Genomic DNA, 15,965 nt, shown 5'->3' on the forward strand with positions numbered 1-15,965 from the left:
TAGCATGATGTGCCAGGAACTCTAAATAAATTCTAAAATAATAATCTTTACTTGCTTATGAACCAAATAGTATGAATTCATGGATAAAATAAATATTTTTTTCCGACGCGCATTAAAATTCGCCCGCTGTGTCCTGAAGAAAAATTTTTTTTCACCTACTTTTTTCGAAAAAAGTACCATACAATGGTATATATTTATAATCCTGATAAATGTAGCTTTCAGGACATATTTTTTTTATTAGATTATCTCCAGTGGTTTAAAAGTAAACGACGTTTATTTAAAAAAATACTTTTTGGTTTTTGTGAATTTTACTCAATATTTCTATTTTTTTGTATGAAAAGGCAAAAAGTTTGTTCTAGAAATGAATTCACTATCCTTTAATTATCCGAAAATGACACCACACTTGCTCTAATACCCATAGTTTTGAAGATATGGGCCTTAAAGTGAAGCGCGGCAGAAGGAAACTTGCCCCCCCTCCCCCTGCTACCACAGGGGGGGCTCCCGATGTCTACCGACGGAAATCTACTCAGGAGCACCCAAAGAACAACTGGTGCAAAAATGAGCCTTCTATACTAAAGTGGAGGGGTCTCCATACAAATCATTGCACTAAATTCCCTACTATTGTTGTAATCGGATTACATGAACATCACTCGACCATGTATGTCCATTTGGACATATCGGAATGGCACGCTTTGACGATCAACTTGCTGTATCTACTCTAATCCATATCTGTGGATATCACAGATATCTGTGTTCATACCGGTTTGACAATTGACACAAAGAACAAAATTCAACTCATTCAATTCTCGCGAGTTTGCGGACTAACAGGTGCTTTTGTTGAAGTTAGTTACTTCTAATCTTTTAAAATAAAGTTTATTAATCATAATTTCATACACTGAGAGACAAGTGCATTTTTTTTGTTTACAATCATCTTAGTGTTTCTAACCGCTAACTAATTAGATCATTATAACATTCAACTCAAGTATTTAAAAAACTTTTCCTCTGCAGCGTGGTATTCATAAAAGGAAAAATGTCCAATCATGTGGAAAATGGGTTATCAAATGGAACATCGGCTTTCTTTAATCTCAAAGAAATGCCTCACATTGTGAAACCACTGTAAGTTATTTTTTTAATTTTAACCTTTATTTTAGAAGCTCATCCGTACGCGAAACTTTATTTAATTTTCGGCTTCGATAACCGGTTAAGTTTATTAATAAAAATCGTTGTTTCTGGTTTACAAGCTTTTTATTTACTTTTCTACATAAAAATGTTTTCCCAAAATAAATTCGCGGTCCTCACGTAACACTAATGAAATTAATTCCTTGATTCACCACTAGCTAAATAAATTACTTTAAATTAACATTGTGCAGCCGGATGTTAGTTAGTCACAACAATAATTTAATAGTTATTTTATCTGAAATAGCTATTTTAGTACTTACAAAAGTAATGTACCTGGGCTAAAGTTAATTTCTACTTTCAGGGACCGAAATCAAAAAGTTCATCCTGACATACTCCATGTCATTGGTAATACTCCCCTTGTTAAGCTCTCAAAGATTCCTCAGCAAGAAGGCATTCAGTGTGAAATGTGTAAGTAATTGAATTTATGACATTATAAGAAAATTTATGTTTTCATTTTAATTTAATATTATCCGTTCAATCTAGCTTCTATAAATTTAATTAATAGAATTTTTAAACTTTTAGATGCAAAATGTGAATACCTAAATCCCGGAGGTTCTGTCAAAGACCGCATTGCCTATCGAATGGTGCTAGACGCTGAAAGCAAAGGAATACTTGTCCCTGGAAAGTCTGTTATCGTGGAACCAACCTCAGGGAATACTGGCATTGGCTTGGCCCTTGCTGCTGCAGTCAAAGGTAACAAGTGCTTTAATTTTTCTTGTATATAAATTGCTGCCTCAATTTTATATCATAAAATAGTTGCTACAATTTTACATTACAAAAAAATAGCTGCTTCAATTTTATATTATAACTAGCTTTCTGCCCGCGGCTTCGCCCACGTGGAATTTTGTCAGTCACAGTAAAACTTTATCGCACTCTTTATGTTATAATTAAGGTATTAATGATATCTTTTTTGCTTTAGGCTACAGATGTATAATAGTGCTTCCTGAAAAAATGTCTGATGAAAAAGTGAACACATTGTTGGCATTGGGTGCGGAGATCGTCAGGACCCCCACAGAGGCTGCCTCAACAGACCCCGACAGCAACATTATGGTTGCTCACCGCCTCTCAAAAGAAATACCCAACGCAGTAATCTTGGACCAGGTGAATATTGCATAAAACTTCTGTCCTGTTGTAAAAATACATTGTAATAAGAAGTTTATATTTTATCCTTAATCTATTCTTGTGCCTACTTATATGTATTATTTTTTATTTATTTAGTGACATATTTTCTTTATAATGTTGTTAAAAGTTAGTCAGATAGCACTAGGTAAAATCTAGTAATCCAACAAATGTTTTTCCATACAGATTATATTTGCTATCTTAATGTGCATTTGGTCTGGTTTTAAATCTTTACATTTATTATTTCATTAATAAATCAGGCTAATCGGATTACACTAACGAGTGCAATTATAATCTTGTTATCTGCTAATAATCTTGGATTAATGATAACAGGCGATTTCGTCGCCAACTCTGCCTAAACTTTTCGGGTTGGGGATTTCTTTTAAAAATAAATAATAGCCTCGATCCGCCGGTACAAGGCCAAATCAAGGTAAAGTCGATTATGAGGTTTGGATGTCACTATTTAATTTTGAGCATTACTAAACACCATAAAAATTATATTTATTGTAACATTTGTAACCGCATGTGTTTTTTTTACCGACTTCAAAAAAGGGGGAAGCTGATTTCTGATAAAATATTGTTTACTGCTAAAAACACGGTTTAGTTTCCTCTTCTTTATGTCACGCAACCGGGAATTTAATTATCCGCGCTCGCCTCAAACCTATTTTAATAATAGTCACCTGTCAATTGACATACATTTTATGAGCTTTTATACTCAAAGAGAAATATGACGTCACACGAGCGCGAAAGCAAAGTTACTTTAAAAAATCTAATTACAGAAAAACTCGATTATCAGGGCTAGAGATGAAATACTTTTTTTGGTTTCTTTCGTGGAATTATTAATTAATGCTGTCATCAACAATATCCTCCAGTACAACAACCCTTGCAACCCATTGGCGCACTATGACACCACGGCCGAAGAGATCCTGTGGTCTCTGGACGACTCCGTGGACATGGTGGTAATAGGCGCGGGTACCAGCGGCACGGTATCAGGCGTCGGAAACAAGATCAAGGAGCGCTGCCCCAACTGCATCGTGGTGGCGATCGACCCCTACGGATCCATCCTCGCCACGCCAGAAGACCTCAACAAGACAGACGTCACGTATTACGAGGTAAATAGACATCTTCAGTACCTACTAGTATTACGATTACGACGTTTAAAAGATCAAGATTGTCTTTCGGCAGGCCTTAGACGGAACTTTCACTTCAATAGGGATAATTATTTAGATACCTAAGCATTAGCTTTTGGCGCCACTTGCCTGCCACTGATGGCATATTGATTTAGATAGCATGGCTCTACTCCGACACTGATCTTCATCATTGTGTCAGCAAAAAGTTTAGGTCTACTGCTGGACCGCAATCCACCCCAGAACGCAAGAAAGCACGATCTCATTATTTTTTTCAGCCTCCACTATATCTATCGTTAAATAACGATCAAAATACCTCACATACCTACTTAACTACGTTTTATTTCCGCATTACTCGGTACTCTGCGAGTCGATATTATAATGTGTCTCTTCATATCTAGGTATAGTTATCCTTTTCAGTGATAATATTATAAAGCAAAATGAAGTTTCTATGGAACAACGATTTATCAACTAAGGCCATCTGTTTCGAGATGAACTCTGAACTGACTATTACATGAAACCGATCGGTTTTTTCATAAGCACGATATTGATACGCGTGGAGATACACGGTTGTCTTTATCTAAGCACTGTTATTCATAAAAGTCCGTCAGAGGAGGATAAAGTGAATAAAAAGACCCCAAGGTAATCTGGTTTTTTTTTCTAATCTACGTGGAGCTTCCAACGATTGTTTGCGCGATGCTATATACTAAAAAGTTGGGTTTGATGACGAATCTCCTAATTAAATTATTGATTTCGTTTCACATTTATTTTTGTATTAGACATTACGTAATCATAAACGTGACCAAAGTGTTTTATCATACTTTATTAAAATCGGTACAATCCAGTCAGGGTCGCAAAAAATTTAAACATATCGATAAAATTAGCGACGGCTTACGAGATCGTGACGTGAACCTGATAAAGTTACTAATATTCGAACTAGTGTAAATAATAAATATTCACACTATAACGTAGTACTTATTATTATTCTGTGCTATAACGGTCTATAACCATGAAAACATATTTGCAAATATGATGTATGTGAGCATCGTGGTTGCGTCTTGCTGGGGGCAATCACTCGCACATTGGATATAAACAGAGTTATCGACTATTACGCGTTGTTTTGGTTTGCACAAGGTTTTGTTTCTAGCTGACTGCAAAAAAGAAGAAATATTTAAGTAAATGATGTTTTTAGGTTCAGTTGATCCCTATGCACCTGCAGCAAGAACCGTACCTAAATAAAATGATTTTTTACGTGCTAGATATGTAGATTGGTTCGTATTTCGGGTGCGTGCGTTATTAGTTTAGTTACGGACGACAGCAACAAGCTAAATTAATGTGCCTGTGGCATAAGATGCCAGAAGAATAAGATAGAAGCGACCCGAATGGCGGGTCATGATTTATTCGAATGCGACTCTCAGAATATCCGAATGTATTCACAGGACAATTTAAGTAGAAAATGACTTAGTTTAGTTTTCTTATTAAACCGTGTTATATTCTGTTCCCTAACAGGTGGAAGGCATCGGTTACGATTTCTTCCCGAAGACGCTGGACCGCGCGGTCGTCGACAAATGGCTGAAGTCCGAGGACAGCGAGGCCTTGAAGATGTCCCGCAGGCTCATCAGGGAAGAAGGTTTACTTTGCGGTTCGTACTTTTCATAATACTTTTGTACAGGATGTTCTTTTTAAGTATGAAGCAGGTGAAAGGTGATTTAATGCATCTACCTACCATACGAGCACATATCAATTAAGTAAAACTAGGTAGTTGTACGTTTGGCAATTTTGCGTAATTATAGCTTGATAAAGTGTCATCATTTTAAGATACTTATCTGTTATCTAGTCGCCATAGAACCAGATCTCCTTAGTTTAGTGTTAGGTAAAAGCGTGATGTTATAATTTATACATGCCCTTGTCGCCTTACTATATTTTAGCACGTTAGCAACGCTTTGGCATTATTGGCATGTATGTGGCCAATGTTTTAACGTGTTAATTGCAGCAAAAATTGCTTTGTGAATGACGTTAGACATTGAGTGATAACTAAAATAACAATTTTAATGCGCTATTCTTCTACGCGCACGCATGACGGAGCGTAAATTATTTATACTTACATACAGTTAACTGACTTACCTACTTACGGCGATGTTTAAGTTCTTGCGTAATCTATTTTTAATCAAAGATAAGTCCCATTATACTATACATATACGTGGACATAGCTTGCATAATAACTACTCTGACTTACTCTAGCACGTGTAGATTAATGACGTCGCTTTGTGTTTACAGAGAAATGTAATAATATTGTGCGATATGAAAGCAATAAAGGTCCAAAGGTAATAGCATATTAACATTTTTGTTTACCGCTAATATGTCATTGATTCCTTCCTACTTTAATTACTAGGTACTCATAACAGGAAAAAGAATATAAATAATAGGTATTTCTTGACGGATACTCTTGATAATTATTGATACGTGTTTCCCATGAATGCTATAGTCATTTACCTCGCGACGATCTAAGTGCGATTCCTATCCTTATTTTATAATGCTTTGCTGGTGATAAACGTAGGCCCATTTATTATTATGTGAGCATTATCAACAAAGTTCAAATATTTTTACAATGCGCTCCTTGATTCGTAGACCGTAAAAATCACTGAAAATACGAAGTTCTGAGATTTGATTGATTTTTTTTTCTTTTCTTTTTATTGTTTGCTATATTTGATGTTCATAAGTGCCACTTGTGGTCTAAACGGAATAAATATTTTTGATTTATGATTTTGATATTTTCACTTCTGGCGTAAACAGGAAGTGACGGTTTATTCTGAACACAAATAGACATGATAATATTATTATAATACCTACCTATTGATAGATACCCTTATCTGAATCAAAAAAAGGCATTTTTTTTTTCGGGTATTGTCGGCGTGCGAATTTACTGCGCGCATAAAACCTGGCATTTTTAGCTCAGCAATCAGCATTCATCAGTCTGTTTGGTTGAACACGCTAATCTCAGGAACACTGGTCCGATTTGAAAAAATATTTTTGTGTTGGATAGCCCATTTTCAACCGACTTCAAAAAAAGGAGGAGGTTCTCAATTCGACCCGTATGTTTTTTTTTTCTATGTTTGTTACGCGATAACTCCGCCAATTATGAATCGATTTGAACAAATCTTTTTTCGGCGTATAGGTAATACCTCAAGGGTGGTCCCATTTAAATTTAATAATAAAAAAAACAACCCCCAAGGGTGGAAAATTGGGGATGAACTTTTTTATACGCAATATCTCCGCCGATTATAAACCAATTTGAACGATTATTTTTTTGTTGAATAGGTATTATCAAAAGGGTGGTTTCATGCGAATTTGAAGAAAATATTTCACCCCCAAGGGTGGAAAATTGGGGATGAACTTTTTTATACGCAATATCTCCGCCGATTACACTGGTCAACAAAAAAAATAAAATTGTTTGTTTCCTGTGATTTTTTTTCTGTTTCTATCTCAAATTGACGCATATTTTTTAAATATGGCAACAGTTTTTCTCTAACAGCTTTTGTTTTTAAGTTATAGCTCTCTACCCTCATTTAATATTTTTACTTAGATTTTTGATTTCATTGGACAAAAAAATATATTTTGTTGGTGTTTTCGATATTGCTTCGTTATGAAGATGTTGTGTGCTTAATCCAGATGGCTTCTGCTATGTTTGTGGTAAATATAATATTTGAAAAACATCGAAAACCTCTATCGGAATTGATGGAAACTGCGTAACATCGACACTTTCATATAAATATTTGAAATTAAGTAATCAAGACCACAAATGGGTCATTTGTGTTCTGAGAATAGGTAACATCTTTTAGGCCAACAAGGGGGCTACACAAAATTCGCGTTCCATGTGTCTCTGGAATAGTCGTAACAAACAATAGTAGCATTGGTTATAAGAAATTTGACCAGTGCTCTTCGCACACACAACTTTTAGCTCTTCAGCTAAAGTTGATACAAACAATTTTATAAACGTGCCTTTAGTTAGCCAAGTACGTATCACCGTACTTCCACCACTTTATATTAAGCTCGGCATCTTGAAACAGTTTGTGAAGGCGCTTGACAAAAGTGACGAATGTTTTAATTTTCTTTCACGCAGTTTTTCAGGATTAAGCACAGAAAACTTAAAAGCTGGTAATTTTTGATGGGACTCACATTAGGCAACTGGTGAATGATCGTAATTTTAAGAAATCTATGAGTGAAGTCCAGTCCTAAGCTTAAAATGATTTTTTTTTGGTTATAAGTAATTTCCTAAGCAAAAAGAGATTATTGTGAGCATGCTTATCCAATTTGCAAGAGCTAGGGTGCAACATGGGCATAAAAATACACTTCATGTACTCGCATTAACACCGATTTCCACAAAATGTGGGTGATTTTAGTGAGGAGCAGGATAAAAGTTTTCATTGGAATTTTCTGACAATGGGAGAAGGTTATCAGGGGCGTGGTGCTCATATATGAATGGCAGACCATTGCTGGAGTTTGCAACGAGATCTACTCAAACTTGCCTATTCAAGGAAATCTTATAAAATATCATTTGGTAGCGTTCAATAGAAATTTTATTAGCACAATGTATAATTTTTCGTATTTTTTTGTCAAAATAATAAAACTCTATATTTTAAAAAGTAAAGCTGTTGGCGATCTCCCAGTATTTTTTTCATAATCAGGGCCATAGAAATACCCAATAACAGAAAAAAAATTAAAGGAAAAAAAACATGTGTTGACCAGTGTTATGAACCAATTTGAACGATTATTTTTTTGTTGAATAGGTATTATTTGTGTTCACGCATTCGGTTTTTTTTTTAAGTTATTCGAGGAAGGCTTGGTATAATAACATCAGCCTACAGCCAAAAGGGGCAGAGCAGTAAAGAAAAATGCTGTAAAATCGGGAAATATTATCCACACTATTTTCACACGTACAAAGTCGCGGGCACAGCTAGTACCGTACAAAAGTGATCTTTAAAAACCATGAAGGTTTTATTACTTAAAAAAAAAACATATGAATCAATGACATAATATGAATTTTGTTCAAAAATGTTCAGGTGGAAGCAGTGGCGCGGCAGTATGGGGCGCCATACAGGCCGCCAAGAGTCTTCGCGCCGGCCAGCGCTGCGTGGTGTTGCTGCCTGACAACGTGCGCAACTATATGACCAAGTTCATCTCCGACCAGTGGATGGAGGCGCGCGGCTTCAAGGACGTCGCGCCCAACGATAAGCTGTGGTCAGTATAATTGTGTAATCAGTTATCGCACCTCAATCGAAATACATAGAAAAAAAAATACGTACAGACGAACTTAGAACCTCCTCCTTTTTCAAGTCAGTTAAAAAGGGTAAAAATCTATATACTTAATAACTTACGGCCGGTTCACACATGTCTCCGTTTTACTGTTCCGTTTTATCGTGTACGTTATTTTTCGTCGATGTATGTATTACTGTATACAGAATACTGTGTCATGTGCACGTCATGTGTGAAGTCGCTAATACAACTACACTCGACAGCAAATAAATCGCACCACCCGCGACAAGCATTTTCAAACGTATGCATCCCTACTTCCCACCAATATTGGCACCATTTAAAAGCCTAGTTCTAAACTTCATTTTATTAAAGGAAAGGTTTTTACCCCAAAAATGTGTCTTTACAAGGATCCAGAGTCACTTCTTCAAAAAATAGGTAGTTACGCTATAGCCATTTTTTATGACTATAAAACTGTTAAGTTGGGATTAATCGCTATCCATCTGTTAAAGAGGACACGTGTGATCATTATTTGGTTTTATAACCATAAAATTTGGTCTAATTGATCCCAGAGGTGAGCCCAAAGTGAGGTCTTTTTTCAAGTCACATTTATGGTATATGTTAATCATTTATTATGAAACTAAATGTGTTTTTCTTTAAGGATATTTATTGGGCTTTCAAATAACACCAATATTGTTGGGGCACCATTATTGTGTCAAAAGAAAATCTTTAAAGTTCGCGTCGCGGGTGGTGCGATTTATTTGCTGTCGAGTGTATAATGCCATCGACGAAAAAAAACGTACACGATATTCGATAAAACGGAACAGTAAAACGGAGACATGTGTGAACCGGCCGTAAGTTGTGTCTTGGGATGGTAAACAGTTTGAGAGTCAGGTTAAAATATATAGGTTTTATCCCAGTTTCCGAAAGTATGCTTTGGAGTTTGGACATTCAAACGATAAAACCTTTTTGTGTGACAGACCGAAATTCACGCGGTTGGTGCCGCGATCTATTAATAGAGAGCTCGTGAAGTTTTAAGAGAAAATATTATGGTACTGATAGAAGCGTCATTATTTACTGGATACTTCGAGCTACCCAACTGCCTTTGAATGGGAGACATTTCAATAGATTTTATTAACCTAAACTGACGTCCAACTTTATGCCCGACTATTGAACAGAGACGCAGGGCTCCAACCAAGGTCATCGCTCTGAACGACAAAAAAGTCGATATTATATCCTGTGATGCACTGATAGATTCTATATTGAGGCCGGAACGACGCATTGTTGGAAAAGCCGACCCAATTACAAATGTAATTCGTTCTATATTGTACAACATCACTTGCACTATACAACATAATTATAATTTCGCTGGGTTATTTTAAATACTCATTACCTAATTATGTAAACACGTATTTTGCAGCAAAAGACTTAACTGAATAATCTACATGAAATCAGCAATTAATTTTGGTAATGTAATTTTAGATAGCTGCAATCTGAAATATTATTTCGAACGAATGTTATTATTATTGCTAAGTAATTATTGATTAAAATAATAAACACTGTGCGACCTTATAGCCATTCGCAAGATAAATACTAGTCATAAAAAATAAACATTTAACGATGCAAGCATTTGACATCGTATTTTGTGGATAATGAGAGATAAAACTATCTGCGAATTATTATCAGTAAAATTATGTAAACGTAATTATCATACAACAGGGCAAACTATTATGTCGAAGATATCTATTATACAGGGTGGAATTCGTAAATAGCTTCCTGTAATTTTTCTAAGAAAATAACATTTATTTATAAAAATTAACACTTGATAGTGTTAATTTTTATAAATAAATATTTTATAAATAAATAATGATAATGTTTTAGAGAGCCTATTATTAACTTATCTATGCGATCCACAGGTCTTGGATCTCGATCAGAGAAAACCATAAAGTGGCTAGTTGTGAGTTAATCAAGATAACTATCTCAAACTATCAGTGATCGGTGAAACTGTCTCTAAAATAATGATTTAGTTTTGTATCAACCGGTGAAACTGTCCCTAAAAGTAAATAATAATAAAGTAATGGTTGTCTAATATGTTTTTACAGGTGGTGGGGCAACACCGTGACAGAAGACATACCGCAGCCAGCGCACAGCATCCCGCACAGCGCCACGCCCACCGAGGCGTTCGCCACGCTACGGAAGACGCACGCGCCGCTCCTCACCATTCTCAATGATAAAGGGTAAGTTTTTCATGTATTTATGGTAGTATATGGTGTATTTGAACTTTAAAAATAATTTGTAAAGATGAATTGGGATATGCTATGAATGAATTCAAGTTAATAAAATGCTTTATGAATATTTTTAAAAATTATAAGAATAAAATTTCTGCTCATTCTAATCAATATTAGAGGTAAAAAATAAAAATATCGAATTGTTAAAAAATAAAAATTTGTCTGTCAGTGTCAAGTCACAAGCTAAACATGTCAAAATTTTATAGTTTTTACTTTTACAAACCTAAATGATTCAAACTAATGTTTTTCTTGTTTATATGCTTAGTAATATACATTTATATCGTCATATTTTTCTTCGACCACATAGTGCATCAAGAATAAATTCGCATACTTTCACCAAACCAACCTAACATGAGCATCTGCATGAAAATTGTAAATGATGTCTGAAATATTCTCTATTGATGCATGTTATCTTATGATGTCCTCGACTTTCGGTTTATTTGATGGTTAGTAACCTACTTCGGCCTCCTCCTATGTTCTTCTGATTAATTTCGTTGCGGGTCCAATGACTGTTAACTTTCCCCCTGGACAAACTTGACCTTCACTGGTTGGGTTATTATTAGCGGTCAAGCTGTAGATCCTGGCTACACAGGAGTTGCAGCGGTAGGAATAGTCCCGTTAGTAACCTACACTCACCTATAGGCAATAGAAAATGCACTTTATTACAATACTAATGGGTATGTTTTTGGCGTAGGGGCATAGTGGGAGTGTTCACGGCGGACTATGCGCGCCGCAGAGTGGCCGCGCTCGCGGGTTCTACCGAGGAGGGCCTGGACAAGTTTACAGTGAAGAAGTACTACAGCGTGGATCTGGCCAAGCCATCCACGCTGGGCCACGTGTCGCGCTTACTCGATATTGCACCTTTCGTCGTTACCGTTAAAACAGGTATTGAAATAAAGAGACTTCGATATTCCCGTAGGATATTCCAAAATGATTATTTGCATTGTAGCACATTTATCAAGTGTCGACCTACCTACTTACTTTTCCTTATACCTAAGTGTCCACTAACTGTTTACCATTTCAAATGCCATAGTCACAAGTTTGTTATAATAATTTTGGCTTTTATTTCAACTTTTAAATCTGGGGGCACGGCACTGCCCCCACCAAGTCGAGCAAAAAAGCGGCACGGCCGTACCATCCTTTTCTCGAAGCAATTCAGGCCATTTTCGACCGCCTGTAACTTCGTTGTGGATAAAACTAGAAGGCTGAATTTTCATTAGCTATGCAGGCATTGTAAAGACACGGTATATTTAAAATTTCATTCAATTTGAACCAGTAGTTTAAGAATTATAACGGGTCAAAGTTACTTAATTTTGTCACTCACTGACTCACTGACTGACTCACCGATCATCAAAATTCTAAGGCACTTCTAGCAGACCTAGAAGCTTCAAATTTGGAATATAAGTAGTGTTTGGTGTATGAATCAAGGAAAAACTAAAATATTTGGGGGCACGGTAGTGCAACCGCCAAGTCGAGTAAAATTTTTCAATTTCGGTCCAGTTTTCTAGATACATAACTGCTGTCTACAAAATACAAAAAGAAATGAGATTTGGGGGCACGGTAGTGCAACCGCCAAGTCGAGTAAAATTTTTCAATTTCGGTCCAGTTTTCTAGATACATAACTGCTGTCTACAAAATACAAAAAGAAATGAGATCCCATCAAAAACAATACTTGTCAAAAAAACCAAGTCTCGCAACTCAGTTGTTCTACGGTAAAAATTTGTGAGATCCATGTAATACCAAGTCCAGGCCAGGAAACTGAGAACAACTGAGTTGCGAGACTTGGATTTTTTGACAAGTATTGTTTTTGATGGGATCTTCTTTTTGCCCAACAGTAAGAAAGCCTAAAGTTATTCATTCAATTACTAAATAGCAAATTTTTATTTCCAGATTCCTCAGACAACATCCAGAGGCCCGTGGGAGTCATAACGTCAGAAGACTTGTTAGTATACATTAAAGCGAGAGCAAGTAAATGATCGCCAATAATATGTGAAGACGAAATACTAAGGCAAGAAACTTGTGCCACATCGAAACTAGTATAGCGGAAATCATGGTACTATTTAATCAAATGATGGTGTTTTGTATAAACAATAGGATAAGTAGAAAATATTATTGGTTTAATCTAGACCGCCTTTAGGATATATTGACATATTTCGTGGCATTACTACGAAGTGCTTCCCTTTTGTGTAGGTCCAAATGTATGAAATAAAATGTGTTATTATATTTAGATGCAATAGTCCTTGACATTCCTTATTGGCATTTAACTACAATAGTGATGAATTTTTAATCATAATACTCTTTCGTCACAAATATTTAAATAAACTGCTTAAATATTATTTCTAGTTGTTTTATTGCTAAACTTTGTTGTACTTGTGCTGTACCTACATGATAACTTTGAGTAGAGAAAGAAACACATTTAATGAGGCTTTCCAATCTATGGGTTCAAGAATACATGTATGAACCTACTTTGTACTTCTTGTGGGGTTGGAATGCTATGGTAATAGGACAAAATATTAATAAAAGCACTATTACACACCACACATAAAAAAAGCCTTCAGGTTCAGAATGTCCAATTCCCAAAATGTCCAACGGTTTCAAAATGTCCAATTCCCGGAATGTCCAATTCTCAAAATGTCCAATTCCCGAAATGCCCAATTCCCGAAACGTCCAGTTCCCAAAACGTCCAATTCCCAAAATGTCCAATTCCCAAAATGTCCAATCTACTTATGATGGGTTTGTTACATAAGTCCTCATAGCCTTTCTTAAAAATATTTAATAAATAACCATACTTAAATTTAAATAATCATTTATTTATTTACAAATCATTCTTTCCTTTTTAGGTTAATAGAAAAAAATATAAATAACTATACATACTTGTACGAGTATAAAGTGCAGTAGCTACAAATTTTTTCTACGTAATTTTTGCAAATAATACAAATTTTCTATGTTTATATGCCGATTTTGCAAAAACTAAACGCATTCGTACATAAATATATTAATTACTAATTTTTAAGAAAGGCCATGAGGACTAATTTAACAAACCCATCATAATAGAGATTGGACATTTTGGGAATTGGACGTTTCGGGAACTGGACATTTCAGGAATTGGACATTTCGGGAAATGGACATTTCGGGAATTGGACATTTTGGGAATTGGACATTCTGGGAATTGGACATTTTGAAACCGTTGGACATTTTGGGAATTGGACATTCTGAACCTGAAGGAAAACAAGAAGGAAAGATATTCATGAGATAGTGCAATTTAGGTGGTCTTTATAGCTGTAAACCAATCTCTACAACTCTCTACAGACAACTAGGGAGAAGACAGTTGTTTAAAACAAGTAAAAAGGAAAAGCAGTGATTGATCAAGTAGAAATAAAAATACTAGCTATCTATTTATTTGTATTTTATTACCACAATTTTTAAGTATAATTTAAATGGTATTTATATAACATATTCCAGATTATTCTAATGCATTAGTATATAGTTTGTACTTGGTTACTTTTGAAAAACAAAGCTGCTTTGTCTTATGAAATCAACAAAATAGGCAAAACAAAAATAAACAACCATTTGAATTCATACATTTATAACCTACTCAATCCTTCCTTATACTAAAAAGATCACGAGTTGAAGCTTGTATGATTAAGTTTTTGGTTTAAAAATAATACCAGGAAAAGTTTTAAAACTGTCATTTGTCTCCTTGATAGTAAAAATAAGGGGAAAAGAATTTAAATCCATGTTAAAAACAACAAAATACTATTATTATACATATTTATTACACAGTAAAATTAACATATTAAAACATCTAAGGTGAGGGTGGTGTTGGAGATTGTTGCTTGGCATTAGCTGCAAGGATTGCACCAGGGGCTGGATATGGCCTCATCTGATACAAAGATCCCGACGCCGTAGTATCAACTCCAGTCTTTGCATGTCTGTCCAGCCCTGCACTCCAATTGCCTCGAGGAATGTCTGAATATGAAGCTGGATCCATGGGATCTAAGTCATTGTCTTTGACTCTGGGCCGCTTCTTATCGCGACGATGAACCGTCTCCTTTTCCCTTTCCCTACGTTCACGTCGTTTCTCTTTGGTTGGTTGCTGAGGAACTTCCTGATCTGATTCATCACTGCTGTTCTCACTTTCATCGCCTTCTTTTAGTAACCGCTCCTCTCGCAAGTGTGCAGCGCTTTCGGAAGGAGCAGCTCGTGGATGTGCAGGCGGCAGCCAGGATACCAAATTATTATGGACATTCCAAAAGTAATGTTGACCACAACCTTCATCATACACTTCCTCCCACCCAGGTGGCAACGGCCACAATTCCAGTACCTTTCTCTTATTCTCGAGATACGATTCGTCTGGTACCAATTTGCCTTGTTTCCATGTCTTTACACAAAACTTAGAACATTCATGATATATGTTATTCTTATTTGGACAACCTTTATGGCCCTTTATAGGATCAACGTTGACTCCTTCAATGCCTTCCCAGAAGTATTCTTTATTGTGATCTTCAGGTTTGCTATCATAGTCTTCAGCTATGATCTCTTCATTGGCTTGCACAGGAACTTGATCGTTGTTGGAGTCACCAGAATTAGGTTTCAACAGGCCTCTCTTAGCAAGACGTGCTGCTAAAGCAGGAGGCAGAGGCATCGTAATGAATTTAGCTAATAACAGCTAAAGGTAAACTATAATTTTTGTAGTATTTCACACATTAAAAATGCAAAACAAAGCGAGCGTGCACAAACACCAAACGTAAAAGAACAATCACCAATCACTGTCACTGTCAGTTCGACTTTGACAAATCAACTTTTTAATATTTTTTTTTTAGTGGCAACCAAACCTCTCTGGGAGGTTTATTTCTGCCAATGTCGAGTGAAAGTCCATTAAATAATAAATTGAAACCATTAAAACAGTGGGTCTAGTCAAAACGCACTTTAAAATCGCAAACCCATCGCAAACCAGTCGCAAACAAATAAACAAATCGCAAAAGAGGTCGATAACAAAAAA

At 35.7% G+C, this 15,965-nt stretch overlaps 2 protein-coding genes across 3 annotated transcripts; one reads left to right on the forward strand and one right to left on the reverse strand.

Moving 5' to 3' along the window:
* Window positions 1-738: 738 nt before the first annotated feature.
* LOC135080596 (cystathionine beta-synthase-like) lies at window positions 739-13,299 on the forward strand. Of its 2 annotated transcripts, none has more exons than XM_063975269.1 (11): window positions 739-842; window positions 1,009-1,116; window positions 1,481-1,587; window positions 1,702-1,872; window positions 2,099-2,280; window positions 3,171-3,410; window positions 4,935-5,067; window positions 8,486-8,663; window positions 10,778-10,912; window positions 11,658-11,848; window positions 12,854-13,299. In XM_063975269.1, exons 2-11 carry the CDS (start codon window positions 1,031-1,033, stop codon window positions 12,937-12,939), a joined length of 1,509 nt encoding a protein of 502 aa, XP_063831339.1. In that variant the 5' UTR covers window positions 739-842; window positions 1,009-1,030; the 3' UTR covers window positions 12,940-13,299. The 2 variants fall into 2 exon arrangements, with proteins under 2 accessions (XP_063831339.1, XP_063831340.1); XM_063975270.1 differs by having other exon boundaries at window positions 810-828.
* Window positions 13,300-14,717: 1,418 nt separating this feature from the next.
* Window positions 14,718-15,714, reverse strand: LOC135080598 (polyglutamine-binding protein 1). Its single transcript, XM_063975272.1, has one exon. The coding sequence runs from the start codon at window positions 15,606-15,608 to the stop codon at window positions 14,769-14,771; it is 840 nt and encodes a 279-aa protein (XP_063831342.1). The 5' UTR covers window positions 15,609-15,714; the 3' UTR covers window positions 14,718-14,768.
* Between the last annotated feature and the right edge of the window lie 251 nt (window positions 15,715-15,965).

This window comes from Ostrinia nubilalis, chromosome 18 (genome assembly GCF_963855985.1).
Source record: "Ostrinia nubilalis chromosome 18, ilOstNubi1.1, whole genome shotgun sequence".
In the NCBI taxonomy this organism is placed as follows: domain Eukaryota; kingdom Metazoa; phylum Arthropoda; class Insecta; order Lepidoptera; family Crambidae; genus Ostrinia; species Ostrinia nubilalis.